Source organism: Mustelus asterias, chromosome 23 (genome assembly GCF_964213995.1).
Source record: "Mustelus asterias chromosome 23, sMusAst1.hap1.1, whole genome shotgun sequence".
NCBI classification, from domain to species: domain Eukaryota; kingdom Metazoa; phylum Chordata; class Chondrichthyes; order Carcharhiniformes; family Triakidae; genus Mustelus; species Mustelus asterias.
In genome coordinates, this window is record NC_135823.1 from 45180695 (window position 1) to 45202496 (window position 21802).

Below are 21802 nucleotides of genomic sequence, written 5' to 3' on the forward strand. Positions count from 1 at the left end.
ACCTGGTGTTGTGAGACTTCTTACTTTCTCTGCGTCCCCAGCATTCTCCCTGGTGCCACTTGAGCGTTGAACTGCCCGAGAAGTAATGGCCGCCTGTACGCTCCCCTCCAATATCCCTCACGGAGGTGATGGTGTCAGGTTCACGCTTATGTTGAGCTGTTGTAAATGGTGCCGACGCGGCGTCATGCTGATGGCAGCTGAATATTCAGTGCGGACTCTGGAGTGAGTGTTCGCTAATGATATGCTGATGCATTCAAATTAGAGTCCCGCCCCTCCTGAGCATGTCCCATGTCACTCTGAGGCCAGCTCAAATTCAGGAAAGCCGACCTCGCCGGCGAGAATCACCTTTTCCCAAAGTCTCCGCATTCTGAGTCCATGCTGCCATTTCCGTGGACGGGGAGAGTGGACTCAGGATCCCTCAGGATCCCTCAGGATACACACGCCATTTCCCATTGCACGCTCAGAACTTGTTTTCAAACCACTCCACAGTCTAAGGTTAGAAAATTTGATCAATTAGAAAAAGTGATGTCTTTCATGGCTAAAATAGTGATAGCGTTAACATTATGTCTCAGCCATCTTTTATCAGTTTGACCTTTTCCTAGTGTGGGGTGGAGGGTGGTGGCGGGGGGGTGCTGGTGTGGGGGGAGATGGTGAGCCAAGACCACTTCCATTCGGTTGCTTCTTTCAGCCGACCCACAAGGGAACGGGCAAGGAAGGTAAAATGAATAGGCACAATTTGCAATGGTACAGGGAAAAGGCAGGGGAATGGCACTGAGTCATGATGCCCGTTTGAGAGCCGGTGCAGACACGATGGGCCAAATGGCCTCTTTCTGGGCCCTAACAATTTGATGATTCCGTGAGGAGATGAGTGACACCTTCAAACATGCTCCTGTGGTGCACCGCCTTAAGCAAGGTGATGGCAATACTGGAATCCAATGTCTGATAGGCAGCAGTTTTGATCTATTTTGCCCGGCAGAAAGAAAGGCAATGAGATAGTGATGGCTGCTAAAGAGACAAGTATGTATGCTCAGGGCTTCATGTGTGTGTTGCGTGGGCGACGAATCAAGTTCTAAGCAGAATGCAGAGTGTTTCATTGAAAGGAAAGGAACTGGAATCAGAACAGAGGAAGCAGAGTGATAGAATTGTTCGTCATTTACCAGCTGGGTGAGAGCAGAATGCTGTAGTGATTGTTGTGAAGGCAGCAAACAAGTGGTATGTGTGCAATTGGAATGAAGGGAAGTGGGAAAGTGGCCACATGATTCGTGAGGAAGGATGATGCAGAGGTGGAAATTGTAGAGAGTGAAGGAAGAGGAAAGCGGTGTCTTCTCCAGATGCAGTACAGATAAATGGCAGTATGAAGACCTGGACTGGGGTTGGACTGGCCGGGTCACTGTAGAACTTCCTGCATTGAATCCAGGTTCTGGTGGTGATGCTCCATGTGTCCCTGACCTCTGCCCCTGACTTAGGCCTGCAGCAAACATCCATCAGCTGGAAGCAGGGTGTCCCTCTGAATGAGTTAGCCATACATGTGTCCGAGAGAGACCCTGTTGAGTTCCAGCTCATACCTGGAGGGCACAATTTTCCATTCCTCTGCAATATGTTTTTCTGCAGCAGATGTGGCTCGCATTGGCCCTGGCATGATTTACCGGTTGTACCGATGTCCATGGCGTTTTACGCGGCTCACCCAAGCTGCCACCGGGAAACCTGCCGCTGGGGTGTTGCCTTTGGCGGGATCACAGCAGGGAAAATCCCAACCAATGTTGCATAAGACAGAAAGCAAAGAGCTCCGTTTCACTCACTGAACTCAACTTTATGCTTCAAAAAAACCATTCCAGTCATTCACAATTACTGAACACAAATATTATTCTCATATCCAATATGCAGTGATCCGTCAAGAAAATATTGCATTAGCAATGATGTTTTAGTACTCTGCACTGGCAATCTTGGGATTTAATGGATAACTCCCCTGTCCTGTCTTTGAGCCCAATAATTTTGTCATGCCCTCGACTGAAAATCCATGTTCTATGTTTACCTATCTTATATTATACCCTATACTTACCTATAGTTGGAATTGTAATACAATGGAATGTGACGGAACAGAAATTCACCCTGTGTGCTTTTATAAAATATATCCTCATTATTATTTCTTATTATCATAGAATCCCTACAGTGCAGAAAGAGGCTATTCAGCCCATTGAGCCTGCACCAGCTCTCCGAGGAGCTTCTTACCCAAGCCCACCCCCTGCCTTATCCCTGTAACCCCACACATTTACCATAGCTAATGCACCTAACCTACACATCTTTGGACACTAAAGGGCAATTTAGCATGGCCAATCAACCTAACTTGCACATCTTTGGACTGTGGGAGGAAACCGGAGCACCTGAAGGAAACCCACACAGACACAAGGAGAATGTGCAAACTCCACACAGACGGACACCCAAGGTCGGAATTGAGGCAGCAGTGCTAAGCACTGTGCCACCGTGCCGCTCTTATGTTATGTTTTGGACTTTTCAGCTGAACAAAGACTATTAAAATAGCTGACCCTCTGTTTGTGACGTATCATCTGTGACTCTCCAGGACAAAAGAATTCACTTCTCAATTTAAGGAATGTCATACATCATTATGTCAAAGGAGCTTCTACCAGCCTTCTACCAAAGCAAGCGACTGGAAGGCTATTTGCATTTGACAAACTACGCTTGCTGGTGGAGTCTGTGAGTCTACAAAGACAATGGGCAGGATTTTCTGTCCGTGCTCACCCCAAGGCTGGAAAATTCCGCCCGAGAACACATGCATGGTCCGTGTCCCACCCGCTACGATTTCTGTGGTGGGCAGGACAGGAAAATTCCACCCAATGACTTCCCAAACACCGGACCCTCAACAAGTAGCAACTCTTTCAACCCATAATGGCTGAGACATTATCAGCCTGGAACACAAAGCCAATTTTCAGACCCTGGTAGAACATCCTTTGTTGAAGACATTGTGGAGTGATAAGGTTCAATGACTTAAGACTCTGGTTTGTTGAACAGACTAATATGGCTTCCTGAGCTGCAAGCTCCAGTCTGCTGTGGTGGCATGGTAAATTAGCAGGGTAAATGTGTGGGGTTACGGGGACAGGGCGGGTGGTGCGCCTGAGTAAAGATGCTCTGTCAGAAAGTTGGTGCAGTCTTTATGGGCCAAATGGCCTCCTTCTGCACTGTAGGGATTCTATGATTCTATGATCATCTCTGCGTGCCTGCTTCATCTTGTGACAGCAACACCACAGGAAAAGCAGATTTTACAATGCCGATTTTCAGCTCACTGACCTCCGTGAAGGAATTCCTCATTGGATGCTGCTGTGGGACTCTGGAACTCATGTGAAACAATGTTTATTTTCTCTGTAATCTGGGCACTGTGAAACCTTCTTTTCTCTAGCCCTCCCTTCACTATGTGAATGTGGAGGGGGAAGTTAATGTATGCAATAAGTTAACCTGAATTAAACCTACCTCGTGTGTGCTGTGGGTCATGAGTCAAAATTGGATCACACAAAAACTGACGGGTTGGGAAATATGCCAGCGCTTATTTTTTAAAAATCAAAATGCTTTCTGTTTATGGATGGGTAGTGTTTGAATTGACTCCTCTGCTGTCCATAACAGGAAGCTAGATGAGTTAAACTCAGGTAAATTCCGTTAGTGTTGAAGTTATCAAGCATTCCAGCCAGCAGAATAGAAAAAGCTATCGACCAATGCCTGCAAGGAGCCGAAATTCCACAGTGATCAATCTGGATTAGCTGAACATTTGTTTGGCACCAACAAGAGAAATAATGCCAAAATCAGGTGTCACGTGACCATGCCAACCAATCGAAGGTGATTGGTTGAACCTAAGCCTGCTCAAATTTCTCTGTGAATTGACTTGCAAAGCGTGCGAGAATGGCGAAACCTGTGAGAAGGTTAAAAGCACTGCCGCTCGGAGAGCAGGTGGAGTTAACCGAGCAAGTGGAAAACCGCAATGTGAAAGGGAAAGTGGCTCAGGGGTGGAGGGTTCTGCCGCCAAGCGTGTCCACCATTCTGAGAACCAAGGAAAACATCGTCAAACTTTTCAACGAAGAAGCATTCTCTCAAGCAAGGGAGAGGATGTGAACGGCTGTCTATCCTGATGATAAAGAGGCTCAAGGGGGCGATCTTACCAAAATAATTCAAAGTCCAGAGCAGGCGTGAAAAAACGAGAGTTTCAGATCTATTTTTGGCAAGGCTACCAGTCAAATGTGATGCACTCTGAGCAATAAAAAAACCCTCAATCTGATTTCTGCCTGTAGGGGGACTGGACGGGGCCGGAATTACCCAAAAGCCGGCTGATAGCAACAGAGGGCACAATTGCACATTTGCAGGTCTCTATGCTGAGAGGAGCAGAGACCTGTCACTGCCTCTGTTGCTACAGCTGGCCTCCATGGTCCAATGCCCCCACCCCCTCCCCCCCTCACACTGCCGCAGAGCTCAGCGGCCGTTTGCGACCCTTCTCACCCAGGACGATGGCCACCCTCCCACCCTATCCCACACCGAATACTGTGCGGAGCGGTAGCATTCCCCCCTCCCTCCCCCCCATTGATCGCTGTGCAGGGAGCGAGGCTGATTGCGTCAGGTATCCGGTGCTGGTAAGATCGCGAGAGGTGAGCAATCGGGCGTGAACCTGATTTCTTGGCTCTCTCGCAATCAGACTGGCTCGCCCTGCCCATCAGCCGGTGGGGCACAATGGGTATACTCACCCCCCTCAGTGTTTCTTTACTCAGCCTTGAATTGGGATCACACAGTCAGGATTATTTTTTAGGCATATCGGATTACACAGAGACATAGTCATGTGGCTAATTGGGCCTCCGCGGTTGTCACCATGTTCTGCTTAATCCGAATTGAAGGCTGCACCCAGGGAATTGATTCATTGAGATTTTACTGTACTTCTTGTTTTTTTTAAAATATTAAAGTGTATATTAAAACTGCTTTGATCTCTATAAAAATACATTTTGAAGGAAGGAAAGCCTTTAAATTAATTCCAGAACTGAGGGAATGAAACTATGACCAGTGTTTAATTTCTAAGGAGTATTCTTTTCAGAAGTACTGAAGTTTGAGAGGTTTGGAACATACAGGTACAAATCCGAACTTTTCCTGTCCAATATGAAATCAATTTCCCAAATTCTTTCCGTCATCATTAACAGACAATGTCTTTGAGCGAAGGATTGATTGGGCGAGTGGAAGGGGAATGACCATGGATGTACTTGGAAATGTCGGAATGCTCCGGCCCTGTGGATATCTGATGCCAGCGTAAGAAGCTTTTCTTGCCTCCCAATATAAGGAAAAGATTGTATAACGGGCAGCTGAGCCTGAGTTTCAACTCCTGCCCTTATCAGCCTTTGGCTCATTGGAAGGATCTCACCTCTGAACCAGATCGTGAGATTGAGCATGTTATTCAGGCGGACAGTTCAGTGCAGTACTGAAGGAGTGTTGCACAGGCTGGGTGGTTGCCCTTTCAAATGGATGTGAAAAACTCTTGTGTGCTATTTACGGAAAAGCAGGGACATTTTCCTGATATCCTGACCAGCATTTCTTCCTCGACCAACGCCACTAAAACTGATATTCCTATTATTGCTGTCTGTGGGATCTTGCTTTTGCTCACATTGGTTCCCTATATCTTGGCAGTGATTATACTTCAGAAGTACCTTGTTGGCTGTGAAGCATTTTGTCCCAGGCACATAGCACCATGGTGGCATAGTGGTTAGCACTGCTGCCTCACAGCGCCAGGAACCCAGGTTCAATTCTGCCCTTGGGTGACTGTGTAGAGTTTGTATGCTCTCCCCATGCGGTTTTGTTCTGGGTTCTACGGTTTCCACCTACAGTCCAAAGATGTGCAGGTTAGGTGGATTAGGCATGCTAAATTCCCTCTTAGTGTCCCAAGATATGTAGATTAGTGGGGTAAATACGTGGGGTTATGGGGATAGGGCCTGTGCAGATTTGATGGGCTGAATGGCCACCTTCTGCACTGTAGGGATTCTAAGATTCTCTGAAAAATCTCCATATGAATGCAAGATCCTTTTCTTCTTGCTGCAGTCATACACAGATATATATTGTGGTAGATGGGTAAAATGTAAGTATTAGTGGAAGTGGTATGAACAAAACTTGCTATTTTGGAAACATTCTCTGTGTGTGACACCTACTAAATTATGAGTGGCTATAAAATGTTAACTGGTAGTAATGTATAAAAAAGTTGACTCACTTAGTCATTTCTTTCTATTTAGTATTTCTTGGGATGTAAGCATCATTGGTAAGTCCAGCTTCTGTTGCCCTTCCTTAATTGCTGTTGAAGTGAGTGGTTTGCTATTTCAGAGGACACATTGCCAAGGAGTCATACATAGACTAGACAGGGTAAGTTCAGCAAATTTCCTTCCCTAAAGGACAGATACATTTTTAAACAATAATGGTCACCATCACTGAGACTAGCTTTCATAAAAATTCCAGATCTATGAATTGGATTCCACCAGCCGGAATGGTAGGACCTGAAGCCAATGGACTGAAGAGTCTCTTGGCTGTTGTTTCATTTTAAGCGTGTATTCACACCCACACTTTTTTAATGCTTTGGGGAATAGTGGCGAGGAAGTGGTGGAAGGATTCCTGAGCTGATTATGTTGAACCACATTGAATGTTCGCTCCCTTCAGTGACCAACAAATCCTGCTGTTGGAATTGAACCAGGAGGGGATGGTCTAGTGGTATTATTGCTCGACTAGTAATCCAAAAACTCAGCTAATGTTCTGGGGATCTGGGTTCGAATCCCGCTATGGCAAATTGTGGAATTTGAATTCAATAAAAAATATCTGGAATTAAGAATCTACTGATGACCATGAAACCATTGTTGGAAAAACCCATTTGGTTCACTAATGTCCTTTAGGGAAGGAAATCTGCAGCCCTTACCTGGTCTGGCCCACATGTGACTCCAAAGCCACAGCAATGTGATTGACTCTCAACTGCCCTCTGAAATGGCCTAGTAAGCCACTCAGTTCAAGGGCAATTAGGGATGGACAATAATTGCTGGCCAGCCAGCAATGCCCATGTCTCATGAATGAATTTTTTAAAAATCCGGAGCTCCTGAAGGGATGCTACCACTGCGCCACAAGGTCTTGTGCTAGGCTGTTAGCCAGAGAGGATTCAGTTACGATGGGAGACTTTTCCCAAAAGAGTGACAATGAAGAGCTGTGATAATGGAAGGATAAAAGTGGTGGTATTATTAAGAGGGCAAAGACCTCAAATAGTCACAAAAAGAATTATAGGGGAAGTTGTAAAGACTTTACACAGGGTGTTCATTCTCTGCCACAAATATTTTCTTTTGAAGGTAATTGGATAGTTGCTTTAAAAAGAAGAAATACTAACTGGAGCAAACGTGAGAGTTGGTTTAGACTGAGTGCCTCATGGAGACAAACACCAATGCACATTTGATGGGTTGAATGGCTTCTGTATAGTGAACAATCTATTGGGATAAAGTTCACCTGTGATTGGAGGGCAAAGTTGGCAGCGGAGAATTGGCCGCCCACCCTGGACTCCATAGAGTATAAAAGTTGGGGTCTGATGTTGCAGTTGTATAGAACGTTGGTTCGGCCGCATTTGGAATACTACGCCCAGTTCTGGTTGCCACACTACCAGAAGGACGTGGAGGCTTTGGAGAGAGTGCAGAGGAGGTTTACCAGGATGTTGCCTGGTATGGAAGGGCTTAGTTATGAGGAGAGATTGGGTAAACTGGGGTTGTTCTCACTGGAAAGACGGAGGATGAGGGGTGACCTAATAGAGGTGTATAAAATTATGAAAGGCATAGATAGGGTGAACGGTGGGAAGCTTTTTCCCAGTTCGGTGGTGACGTTCACGAGGGGTCATAGATTCAAGGTGAGGTGGGGGAGGTTTAACACGGATATCAGCAGGACGTATTTTATACAGAGGGTGGTGGGGGCCTGGAATGCGCTGCCGGGCAAGGTGGTGGAGACGGACACACTGGGGACGTTTAAGACTTATCTAGATAGCCACATGAACAGAGTGGGAATGGAGGGATACAAAAGAATGGTCTAGTTTGGACCAGGGAGCGGCACAGGCTTGGGAGGCCGAAGGGCCTGTTCCTGTGCTGTATTGTTCTTTGTTCTTTGTTCTATTTTTCTTTCCAATGGGTGTCCAGCACAATTGAATTTTATCCTCTTTTGATTCTAAAAGTGAAATTAGATGGTGCAAAGCCACCAAGTTATGTTCATCTTACAACAGGTCTTTGTCTAAATGTTATAGCAGACCACAGCAATATTGGTATAGGGGTGTGGTGTATTACAAAGCTCTTGTGTTAATCCAAATCTGTATTACAGGCTGCCCAGGTCAGACACTGTACATAATGATTACCTACAAATGGTACTGTACTCAAGTATAGAATACAGTCATGTTATAATATTTATCGCATTACATTTTAATAATAACAGGCTCCTGTTTGAGGAGCCCAGTGCTTAGATATAATAAATATATAATAAAAGGAGCTCCAGTGAAAGTGCATTTTCTCTCTTAGAACAGGAAATATTTTCTGTGCCCTATTTTGCTGGCAGAACACTGGGGTGGGTTTTATATCCCAGAATGGTTTAGATTTTCTGATTTTCCTTAATTTTCATTTAAGGAATCCCAAAGGATTGCGCACATTGAATGTTCATTTATTACGCTTACCAGGGATCTTTTTGTTGATGTATTTTGGTTTGGATTTACACTCTTTACCCTGTTAGACTGGTGTGAGGTAGTTTCCTGGAGGAGGTCTCACACTTCAGGTCTTCATTGTGCATAATAGTCTTGTGGGTTAGACTGTCATTTTACATTACTCCCCGCGTCCAAAACCATCCTGCATTGACACAAAAAAAGGTTGTATGAATACAGCTTTAGTGACTCAATGTTGAATTATTTATTTCGCTTATTTTTAAACTTCTTTTCTTTTTAGATTCCTTTGCATTATACAGATGACTACCTCCTACCAGTCTGTCGGTTCCAATGTCCGACAACTGCCAGTTTCCAGATGCAATTTTACAACTCATCCGCTTCATCCTGGGCCACAATGTCATCACCTTCAACAACCAGTTCTTCATCCAGACACACGGAACAGCCATGGGGACCAAATTCGCACCTCAATATGCCAACATCTTCATGATGTGGAGATGCCGGCGTTGGACTGGGGTAAACACAGTAAGAAGTTTAACAACACCAGGTTAAAGTCCAACAGGTTTATTTGGTAGCAAAAGCCACACAAGCTTTCGAGGCTCTGAGCCCCTTCTTCAGGTGAGTGGGAATTCTGTTCACAAACAGAACTTATAAGACACAGACTCAATTTACATGAATAATGGTTGGAATGCGAATACTTACAACTAATCCAGTCTTTAAGAAACAAAACAATGGGAGTGGAGAGAGCATCAAGACAGGCTAAAAAGATGTGTATTGTCTCCAGACAAGACAGCCAGTGAAACTCTGCAGGTCCACGCAACTGTGGGAGTTACAAATAGTGTGACATAAATTCTGATTCTAGGATCGCATGATAAAGACTCAGGAGGAAAAAAGCAGAAATATTTATGTGAAATAGTGTGACATAAACCCAATATCCCGGTTGAGGCCGTCCTTGTGTGTGCGGAACCTGGCTATCAGTTTCTGCTCCGCGACTCTGCGCTGTCGTGTGTCGCGAAGGCCGCCTTGGAGAACGCTTACCCGAATATCAGAGGCCGAATGCCCGTGACCGCTGAAGTGCTCCCCAACAGGAAGAGAACAGTCTTGCCTGGTGATTGTCGAGCGGTGTTCATTCATCCGTTGTCGCAGCGTCTGCATAGTTTCCCCAATGTACCATGCCTCGGGACATCCTTTCTTGCAGCGTATCAGGTAGACAACGTTGGCCGAGTTGCAAGAGTATGTACCGTGTACCTGGTGGATGGTGTTCTCACGTGAGATGATGGCATCTGTGTCGATGATCCGGCACGTCTTGCAGAGGTTGCTGTGGCAGGGTTGTGTGGTGTCTTGGTCACTGTTCTCCTGAAGGCTGGGTAGTTTGCTGCGGACAATGGTCTGTTTGAGGTTGTGCGGTTGTTTGAAGGCAAGAAGTGGGGGTGTGGGGATGGCCTTGGCGAGATGTTCGTCTTCATCAATGACATGTTGAAGGCTCCGGAGGAGATGCCGTAGCTTCTCCGCTCCGGGGAAGTACTGGACAACGAAGGGTACTCTGTCCACTGTGTCCCGTGTTTGTCTTCTGAGGAGGTCGGTGCAGTTTTTCGCTGTGGCGCGTTGGAACTGTTGATCAATGAGTCTAGCGCCATATCCTGTTCTTATGAGGGCATCTTTCAGCGTCTGGAGGTGTCTGTTGCGATCCTCCTCATCCGAGCAGATCCTGTGTATACGGAGGGCTTGTCCGTAGGGGATGGCTTCTTTAACGTGTTTAGGGTGGAAGCTGGAGAAGTGGAGCATCGTGAGGTTATCCGTGGGCTTGCGGTACAGTGAGGTGCTGAGGTGACCGTCCTTAATGGAGATGCGCGTGTCCAAGAATGCAACCGATTCCGGAGAGTAGTCTATGGTGAGCCTGATGGTGGGATGGAACTTGTTGATGTCATCATAGAGTTGTTTCAGTGATTGTTCACCATGTCTGGAGACAATACACATCTTTTTAGCCTGTCTTGATGCTCTCTCCACTCCCATTGTTTTGTTTCTTAAAGACTGGATTAGTTGTAAGTATTCGCATTCCAACCATTATTCATGTAAATTGAGTCTGTGTCTTATAAGTTCTGTTTGTGAACAGAATTCCCACTCACCTGAAGAAGGGGCTCAGAGCCTCGAAAGCTTGTGTGGCTTTTGCTACCAAATAAACCTGTTGGACTTTAACCTGGTGTTGTTAAACTTCTTAACATCTTCATGCACAGGTTCGAACAAGACTTCTTCACCGCACAGGACCTTCAACCAATGCTATACACTAGATACATCGATGACATTTTCTTCCTTTGGATTCATGGTGAACAATCACTGAAACAACTATATGATGACATCAACAAGTTCCATCCCACCATCAGACTCACCATGGACTATGTTGTACCTGTTAATTCTCAGATACTTTCAACCAGTTTACTTACTCCAAGGTTTTACCCCGGTGCCCTTATTTGCAAGGTGGACAAAGGACAAACACAAGTAAAGATTCAACAAGTTTATTAAATAACACTATTAACCCTTAAATTACCCACATAAAACAAGAGGATACCCCAGCAGATTCAAGTATACTACCCGTAAAGATGGCTTGGTTAAACTGCAGGCCCGATTCTCTGAGTCCCCTCTGGTCTGTCGTCATGAAGGTGAGTCTCGATGGCCGCTTCTTCCTTCCTTCCTTCTCTGGTCAGTCTTCCGAATGGACACGGCTGTCTCCCCTGTCGAGTCTTCGCTCCTTGTGCTTCTGAGTGTGTCCCTTTATCCCCAGCCTGCTTGCCTTTCCAGAAACTTCTCTGGCTTCTGGCCAATGAGGTCCCAGGAGGGGGTTCCAATACCCAGTGGGTTTCTTGATGTCTGCCTGACAGGACACCAGGGTCCGCCCCCCAGGTGTCCATCTCCACGTTGTTAAACTTGTTATCAGGTAAGGTTTCTACAGGATCTCTTGGTGACAGAAAGTCTGGCCCGATCTGGGCTTCTAACAATAGACCGATGCATTTCAATGAGGTGCCATGATCTCCTGCTAAGTCTCAAGTAGAGTGTAACGACCTTTGATGGGTGGTTGATGGGTCAGGCCCAGACACATTTGTGTATTGTACAATTGGCCTGCCTGCAGTTTGACTGTGTTTGATTTCAAAATGCCCAATTCTTTAATTTAGGATATCCAATTTTATCAACCTTAAAACTAGGCCCTGTATATATCACCACAACTACTCTCCGGAATCGGTTGCAATCTTGGACACACGCATCTCCATTAAGGACGGTCACCTCAGCACCTCACTGTACCGCAAGCCCACGGATAACCTCATGATGCTCCACTTCTCCAGCTTCCACCCTAAACACGTTAAAGAAGCCATCCCCTACGGACAAGCCCTCCGTATACACAGGATCTGCTCAGACGAGGAGGATCGCAACAGACACCTCCAGATGCTGAAAGATGCCCTCATAAGAACAGGATATGGCGCTCGACTCATCGATCGACAGTTCCGATGCGCCACAGCGAAAAATCGCACCGACCTCCTCAGAAGACAAACACGGGACACGGTGGATAGAGTACCCTTCGTCGTCCAGTACTTCCCTGGAGCGGAGAAGCTACGGCATCTCCTCCGGAGCGTTCAACATGTCATTGATGAAGATGAACATCTCGCCAAGGCCATCCCCACACCCCCACTTCTTGCCTTCAAACAACCGCACAACCTCAAACAGACCATTGTCCGCAGCAAACTACCCAGCCTTCAGGAGAACAGTGACCACGGCACCACACAACCCTGCCACAGCAACCTCTGCAAGACATGCCGGATCATCGACATGGATGCCATCATCTCACGTGAAAACACCATCCACCAGGTACACGGTACATACTCTTGCAACTCGGCCAACGTTGTCTACCTGTTACGCTGCAGGAAAGGATGTCCCGAGGCATGGTACATTGGGGAAACCATGCAGACGCTACAACAGCAGATGAATGAACACTGCTTGACAATCACCAGGCAAGACTGTTCTCTTCCTGTTGGGGAGCACTTCAGCGGTCACGGGCATTCAGCCTCTGATCTCCGGGTAAGCGTTCTCCAAGACGGCCTTCACGACACATGACAGCGCAGAGTCGCTGAGCAGACACTGATAGCCAGGTTCCGCACACATGAGGACGGCCTCAACCGGGATATTGCATTCATGTCACACTATCTGTAACCCCCACAACCTGCCTGGGCTTGCAAAATCTCACTAGCTGTCCTGTCTGGAGACAATACACATCTCTTTAACCTGTGCTTAATGCTCCCTCCACCCACATTGTCTGTACCTTTAAGACTTGATTACCTGTAAAGACTCACATTCCAATCATTATTCATGTAAATTGAGTTTGTGTCTTTGTGCCCTGTTTGTAATCAGAACTCCCACCCACCTGACGAAGAGACAGCCTGTTCCGAAAGCTAGTGGCTTTTGCTACCAAACAAACCTGTTGGACGTTAACCTGGTGTTGTTAGACTTCTTACTGTGTTTACCCCAGTGCAACGCCGGCATCTCCACATCATGGTTCCAATGTAGAACAGGTGTCTGGAAATTGTGAAGTGACTTGCCATTCTTTCCATTGCTTCACGCGGAGAGGTTTCGCTCTCTTCCACTCTTGATGGCATGGGGATCGACAATGTGGCATTTGGAGGAACAAAAGGCCACTTTGCAGTGAAGTGCACTGATACAGTAATCTGATGCTCCATGGGCAACTTCACACTGCCTATATGGATAGCGGTGGCTTGGAGACTTTTTAATCTTGGAAAATTTGTCCAGTCTCAGAATATTGAGGTATTTATTGAGAAATAAACCATCAACAAATGACAATGTAAAGGGTGGAATTCTCCCATGGCCTGGCCAATGCGTTCAATGGCGGGTGGCGTGGGAGAGAATTTGGCAGCAATGTAAAAATCAGTTTCATGCCAGCATGAATTTCCTGTGGTATCTTCCATTGGTGCCCACCATGGCAACTGGCAGAACCTGCTGGAAGCTAGCGTGAAACTGATTCTCATCCCGCTCGTGGAATGCGGATGATGGCTCAATCAGAATTTTCCACCCATGCCCAATTGTCCGTGACATCAGTCTGGTGCAATGCACATTTGGAACAACGTGGCGTCCAGATGTCAGGACTCATCTGAACAATGCCTGGAGTTGCTTCCAGAGTTCAGAATGGAGGCCGCCAACAACCCTGGATCTGAAAGATCACAGCAGTGGGTGGGTAAATCATTGACAGGTGACCTTCCAGATTCACTGTCATCGACAAGGCCCATCATCCAACCTCAGAGTGTTTCTGGAGTCCATCTTCTTTCTCAGGAGGTCCATATCCTTTTCTCAATGGTGGGTCAGTGATGTTGGACACTTCTTTGATATGGCGCCCGGAATAGATGATGGACTAGACTCAGTCAGGCCTACCCCATCATAGAGTACAGCGCAAAACATCCTGCTGCATAATTAATTGGGTAGGGGCCAGAAGGTGTGACATGGTTTTCCACCAGCCATCCCAATCCCATCCCCACCATGGAGCTTAGTCCCAGATGGAAGAATTCTGCCCAGTCTTGTGCTTGAGTTATTCAGGATACAATAGTTGAATGAATTCTTGGTTTGATTTGTTATAATTGTGATGGACTGCTGTGTATTTTGCTGCAAAGATCAATTGTACTCCGGTGTAGCATTGAAGAAATTGCTGTATTCAAATTCGAAGACGACTGTCTGATGTGCTCTTGTATGGAGTGATACAAAATAGTGGGGAAATAAACTATACCATGGGGGGATTAGAACAAACAATTCACTACAAATGATGAAGAGAAGGGCAGCCTGCGTTAAGTTACAAGAAGAAGAATTGGGTTCCGTGACAGTGCTCAGTGATTGGAGAAACACAGATGCGGTGAGATTGGTTTTAGCCTTTTCTGATTGGTTATTCTGCACTCCTGGTCCTGTGAGTGGGAGCTACAGGTGATTTTCATGCTTGTGACATCCTTTGGTTAAACCAGATGTGCAGACACCACGACCCCTCCTTTCCCCCTCAACTTGTGCTAACAGGAAGCTTCCTCCAAACTGCACTGAAGTGGACGGCACACTGGCACTGTGGGCAGCACGGTGGCACAGTGCTGCCTCACAGCGCCAGGGACCCAGGTTCGATTCCCGACTTGGGTCACTGTCTGTGTGGAGTTTGCATCTTCTCCCCGTGTCTGCGTGGGTTTCCTCCGGGTGCTCCAGTTTCCTCCCTCAGTCTGAAAAATGTGCTGGTTAGGTGCATTGACCGGAACAGGCGCCGGACTGTGGTGACTAGGGGAATTTCACAGTAACTTCATTGCAGTGTTAATTTAACCCTTACTTGTGACGAATACATAAACTTTTTAACTTTAAGTGTCTGCCTAGATTAAATGCTCAGGTCGGTGAGGTAGGGCTTGAATCAACGATCTTCTGACTGAGAGCTGAGAATACTGATCAAAGGCTGATCGTGTCCTGTCCGATTACTTTGATAACTTGGCACGAGTCTAATTAAATACTTTGGGTGGGATTTTCCCATCCCGCCTGCCACAGGAATGGTAGATATATTCTGCACCCTCCACTTCCCTTCTCCCCCATGTACTCTATGAACGGTATGTTTTGTCTGTATAGCGTGCAAGAAGCAATACTGCTCACTGTATACCCAAACGTGTGACAATAATAAATCAAATCAAAGAATCTTCTCAGTTGGGAGGACCAATTGCATGCAAACTTCTAAGCAGTTTGCCTCTGCTTAGCAAGAAGAAATGCATCTGGAACAGCATGATGTCATTTTTTCCCTCCTGTGGGATGGAAATCCCAGCCTTCACATTTCCTACTTCATCTGGCGGTTCAAAGAGCCCTGATTAGACACAAAGCTCAAGCAAGTGAGCTTGAATGATTGATAGCTATAATCATGTAATTTTCAACCTTGTTGAGCCCAGTCTAGTGTGTAACTGCGCACGTCTTGTTGCTGAAATGGTACAAAAAAAAAATCTGCTGCTTCTGTAATTGTAATGTAAACAAATCATCATTGACGTGCACATAATGCAATGTCCGCATGGCTCAAAGAAGCTAATTTAAAACGTTCCCCGTCCTTGTTTATGGTCGGGCTCATAAATTATGCAGAATATTCTTTTGAAATATCATTTCACTTGTAGCAGATCTGTCATATTTAGAGGGGGCTTTAGTATGTCAGGCAGCTAAATGTTTACAATGGTATTTTGCCGTGTGAAAATTTAATGTGGTTTAAAAAGTATATAGGTGTTATTATTTTTAATCTCGTGATTTAGATGATGTATTGTGATGGGGAGGAGAGGAAGTGAAAGAAAAATGAAAGCAATGGGACCAATATATTCATAAGAATATGTAAGGTAAGCATACTTTGGTATCAACCAGAGCAAGTTGTCCTTAGTTTCACTAAATCATTCGAAAAGCCTTTTAAAATATATTTTATTTGCATGAAAGATTAAAATGTGATGCAGTATTTCCTTCAGCTAATGGAGGAGCATGGTTTAAATACAAGAGATTTCTCGATTTTCTTTTTAGCGTGTGCCATTACACTGCTAGAAAGCGGTGCTTGCCTGCATTAGCAAGAATGTATTATTGCATTCTCCCAGGTAGCATAGCGGTGTTACACAAACCTCAGGATTACAAATACCCGTCAGTGAATTGGGAGTATTACATATTCTCGCTACACGGGGAAGCATTGTGTTTGTATTCAAGTGTGTGCTGCATGTGGTAGGAGGGAGATGAGATCATAGACATCTGCGAGATAATGACTGATGGGAGTTGAGAGCAGCATAGCATTAGAGCAGCTAGCAAATCAATAGCGTCTGCAGACGAATAGGATTTTTACATTACAGTTCCATTGCAGTCAGTGTGTAGCATGTGAAATCCTCTTGTCCAGGATTACTTTCTTTTTTTGGGGGGGTGGGGGATATTTTTCCTCTTTTATATACCTTATGGGTGCAGTGTAAAGGATATTTTGTTCTGCTTGTGGAGGGTTTTTTTTTATTGTGCTGATTTTTGAGTGAGGCAGCATCCACACTGTTTGGAGAAAGATTACCATGCTGGGCTTGGATGTGTGTGAGTTTGGCAGTCAGCTCCTGGAACTTATGTGGCTGACAGTATGCTACAAAGGTGAGGCAAGAGTTTTTTTTCTTAAATTACTGCTCTGTGCTTTTTAAAAATTCAAATCCAAGTGCCCATCCTTTGTTTGAAGGTCTATACCGTGTATTTCCTGTAAGACCAAGCCTGCACTCCTCACTGCTGACTGAGCAGATTCTCCCCAGTATCTGTGTTAAAATATTCAAATTGTTATAACATTTCCGATCAGATGGCTCACTAAATTAGCTCGTGGTGTAGAGATGTATTATATCAATGTTACTTTGTGATATAATGTGCTATATATGTTAGTCTAAATTAACACTGGTAAGCCACACCCATATGCATCTTGCAGATGAGAATAACTTTTTGTTTCTTCCAGCAATATGCCCAGCATTTGAAGTGAGCTTTGTTACTGTATTGAATACCGAGAAAGGCTCAGTATAAATGACCATGATTAGCGGCGCGGTGGGCTACTATCATGGCAGCCCAAGAATTATGCTTAATCTCAATTTCGCTTATCCTGCTACAGCTTGATTCAAATTGTTCTATTCCCAACTCCGTGTGTCCGAGAAAAAGAAAATCCACTGGATTTTATTTGCGTTTCATGTTTTCTTTTCGTCGGTTTGAACTCTGATCTGTCCAGAATCATTCAGGCCATCGGAGTTCGCTTAATACAAAAATGACACCTTTTAAAAAAAGAATCTAATGATGGTCTGGTAATATTGAAAATTCATGTATCGTGGTTTTCTCCAAGTGAACCAAGCTGGTTGTGGATTGCACTCGCATTACCTGGGGTTTGTGAAGTCCCTATAATCCCACCATGTTGCAGTTGTGCTCAAGTAGTTTAACAGGGAGAAGTATTTCTTGAACTGAAACTGTTGAGCAAAAATAATGTTGTGATCTTTATTTATTTTCTCATTGGTAATGTAAGTTTCGAAAGGTCTTGGCATTTGGGGTAGGCTACCAAAAGGAAATATTGCAGCGAGACTTTCCAGGCACAACTACCTCCTGGCTGCACACCCTTCCAAAAAGTATCTACCCTGATTAACATATGGTGCAGTTTAAGGCAGGGCCATCTCACACATAGTTATTAGCCTTCAGTACATGACAATGCTTATTTCTTCAGGAACATGTGTTGGAGCATTGAGGATTGAGTTAAATCAGGTTGAGGGCGTGCTTTTCTGCCAGAAAAACCAATCTGCAAGTTAACTCGCTAAAATTATTATTCCTGGGGTGTGAATCCTGCACCATTTTCCTTTTTCAACTCATCCAGTGATCAGATTGCAATGGTCCCAAAAAGGGCTCCAACAGTTTCTAGTGTTGACTCTGAGGGACAAGGCACTTGGATTGCTCCGAATTGGAAGCTGCAGTTAAGATTTCAGCCTGCCCAGCTGAAACCTCAATTCTGTTCTCGAGAGGAGAGATCTCTCATCACATACGCTTACCCTTGTGGATTTGGCTCCTCCCACAGTAATATTTGCATTACCTAAACATTTAAGTTAATCACGATAGATTTAAAATGTTAATCAATGGTCCATAGGGCAGCTACTTGCATCTAGTGTGACTGCTGGGCTTATGCTCCATCTGGTATCTGAGACTGGCCCCCTCTCACACTTTGTTTCATGTTGGATTCAGGTCTTCGTTGCAAATGCTTTACTCTGCTGCTATAATGAAAGTTGAGATGAAATCTTCTTGGAACTCTGGGGGAAACATTATACTTTTCTGTGTTTGCCACATCCCAGTGTTTTGACAGCCAGAACCTCTGCCCTGGGTTACAAGATGCATGTATAAATAAGTGTCCAGAAATGGCATCTCTGGGGTTATTGTCTGTTGAGATACAGGGAGAAAGTGAATACTGGATTACAGTTTCAGCGACCCTACTTAACTCCTCGAATCTGAGAATTATGCAGTGTTCATTTTAAAGAGAAAAAGAAGTTTGCATTTATATAGCACTTTGCATGACAACCAGATGTTGCAAAGGACTTTCCTGTGAAGTACTTTGTTTTGAAGTGTGGTCACTGTTGTAATGTAGGAAATGCAGCAATCAATTTGCATGCAGCAAGCTCCCACAATCATTTAACAATGAACAAATAATCTGCTCTTGTGATTTTAATCGAGTGATATATATTGACCAGTTCACCAGGGATAATTCACCTACATATCTTCAAAATAGTGCAATGGGTCTTTAACATCCACCTGAGATGGCAGCCAGAGAGCCTAGTTTTGATGTCTACTCTGAAAGGCAATGGCCAAAATTTTCCGGACATTCCCACTGGCAGGATCTTCTGGTCCTACCGACAATGATTGCCCCCACTGCCCCGCCATGGGTTCCCCAGCAGCGACGGGTATGGACTGGAAAACCTGTTGACAGCGGCGGGACCAGAAGATCACGCTGCCGGCCAATGGCAGCCACCGCCGCAAGACATGGGGGGGGGGGGGGCGGGGATCCCACCCAGCACCTCTGACAGTGCAGCACTCACTCCCTCAGTATTGCCTTCTATTTTTGAATCTACAACATCCTGACTGAGAGGCAAGAATATCTGAATTACAGCTGACCATTTCACAGTGACTGGTTTAGAAAGATCCTTGTGCCCTATTCCTTCCTCATACCTCTTAAAAATATTTATTTAAATCATTTGCCATTTCCAGTTTAGAAAGTCATTATAAATTCCACTTCTACAACTGTTCCATTTCTCAACAACCTCTGTTTTCTTAAATTCTGACCTCTTCCGACATTCTTTTGGTGCTGATTTTAAATTTAGACCTTCTGGTTGCCAACTCACCCCCTATTAGAAATAGTTTATCCAAATTTAACTCAATGAAAGATCTTTTAATTTGGAGCTCCTCAGTTAGATCTCCAGCTGTGACCTTCCTTGTTCTGATGGAAGGAGCGGCAATCCCTTTAGCTTCTTCTTATAATTAATGCTCCTGATCCATGCGATCATGTTACTGAATTTCATTGGCCTTCTTTCCATGACCCTCATATTCTACCTAAAGCAAGGGCCAATACGGAACACTGTATATGGTGTAGTGAATGATTGCTACAGGCTTACTATTGCTTTTGCGTGCTAGGTTTAGATTCCATAGGTGCGCTTACCCCTTCTGCACCTTTAAAGATTTTCCATGTTTGGCCAGGAAGCGATTTTCTGGACCATTGTAAAATTTAAAACATGAAATCGTATCTGGGCATCTTCTGGTCCAAAGCTGCTTACTAACTGGCTCTTACTGGTGGCTTGGAAACTGTCCATAGTTCGAATATAGAATCATAGAATCCCAACAGTGCAGAAGGAGACCATTTGGCCCATCGAGTCTTCACCGACTCTGTCTGACAGAGTACCTTACCCAGGCCATTTCCCCCCCACCCACTCCCCATAACCCTACACATTTATCAAAGCTAATCCATCTAATCTGCACATCTTTGAACACTAAGGGGCAATTTAGCATGGCCAATCCATCTAACCTCCATACCTTTGGACTGGGGGAGGAAACTGGAGCACCGGAGGAAACCCATACAGACGTGGGGAGAATGTGCAAAATCCACACAGTCACCACCACAAGGCCAAAATTGAATCTGGGTCCCTGGCGCTGTGAGGCAGCAGTGCTAACCACTGTGCCACCGTGCTGCCCTTGTCTCTGAATTAAAATTCAGTTGACTTCCAAAGGACGTTGTTTGAATTGACATTTTAATATTTATAGGGCTCCTGGCTCAGCACTCCCAAGAACCTAAACAAATGGTAGGGAAGAGCTACACCAGGGATAAGGTCACATCTATCCAGGTTCTCAGGAATGAAATCTCCTGTCATAACCTTAGTGTGTGAGGGGTCTATGTTCCAGGAAGGCTATCCCCACTGAAATGTGCTGCCTGGTGCAGCCATAACAGCAACCTGAGAGTGGGGCCAGAATGGTATTGCCTGTGGCTGTGAAGGTGACTGCAGTGAAGTTTTATCCATCTGACTCCTTCCAGACTGGGGCTGGAGATATTTGCAACATCTTGCAGTTTACTGACCACTATTGCATTAAGAAGGTCACACAGGCTCTCTGTTCAAAGAGAGCTATTTACATTTCATTTTCTATTGCCAAAGACAAGCAGGTGAAGAAAGCTCACAGCTTCACTAGAACTATAGGCTTTCAGGGTACCATTGGCTACACACACTGTGTGTCAACTCTGCCCTACACCGGAACCAGTCGGGGTTTTAATCCCTCAACATCCAGTGAACAAATCAGGCAACTTGATGCTTGGCATCCTGGCAGCAGTCATGATGCCTTCATTCTGTGGCAACTTCCATCACAGTAAACCTGGGTTCCTGGGCAGCAAGGGCTATCCACTGACAACATGCCCAATCACTTCCATGTGCAAAGGGCCAATGCACACATACACAGCATACAGGAGATGAAAGGCACCCAGCTATACATGCCATAGTCGAGGAACATAAGGAGGAGGAGGAGGAAGAGGTAGGGAGGAGACAAGCTAAATGGCTCTTTCTGCCTAAACAGTGGACAAAGAAGTCATCCTAGTGTGATACAACAACCGCAACCTAAATTCCTCATTCACCAACAGTTCCGAACCTCACTGAGCATCATGGTGTCTATTTGGCTGCAATCCAAAAATAGGTGCACCGCAAAATAAACATGAAAACCATGCTAAATTGCATGGAAAATTCAACTAATCAGTTTTGTGCATCCCCTTAGTGCCTGTCTTGCAGCCTGTTCAAGTGCACTCTGCAGTTCTGACCCAAGGGGTCAGTGGTATTATCACTAGACTATTAATGCAGAAACTCAGCTGATGTTCTGGGGACCCAAGTTCGAATCCCACCATGGCAGATGTTGGAATTTGAATTCAATAAAAAACATCTGGAATTAAGAATCTACTGATGACCATGAAACGATTGTCAGAAAAACCCATTCGGGTCACTAATGTCCTTTTGGGAAGGAAATCTGCCGTCCTTACCTTGCCTACGTGTGACTCCACAGCCACAGCAATGTGGTTGACTCTCAACTGCCCTCTGA

General features: G+C 45.2%; 1 protein-coding gene across 1 annotated transcript in view; it reads left to right on the forward strand.

Moving 5' to 3' along the window:
• Nucleotides 1-16505: 16505 nt before the first annotated feature.
• arhgdig (Rho GDP dissociation inhibitor (GDI) gamma) overlaps nucleotides 16506-21802 on the forward strand; it is a 67989-nt gene continuing 62692 nt past the window's right edge. The window contains exon 1 of the mRNA XM_078239821.1: nucleotides 16506-16828. Coding sequence (XP_078095947.1) covers nucleotides 16756-16828 — 73 coding nt within the window. The 5' untranslated portion in view covers nucleotides 16506-16755. The remainder of the gene's footprint in view (nucleotides 16829-21802) is intronic.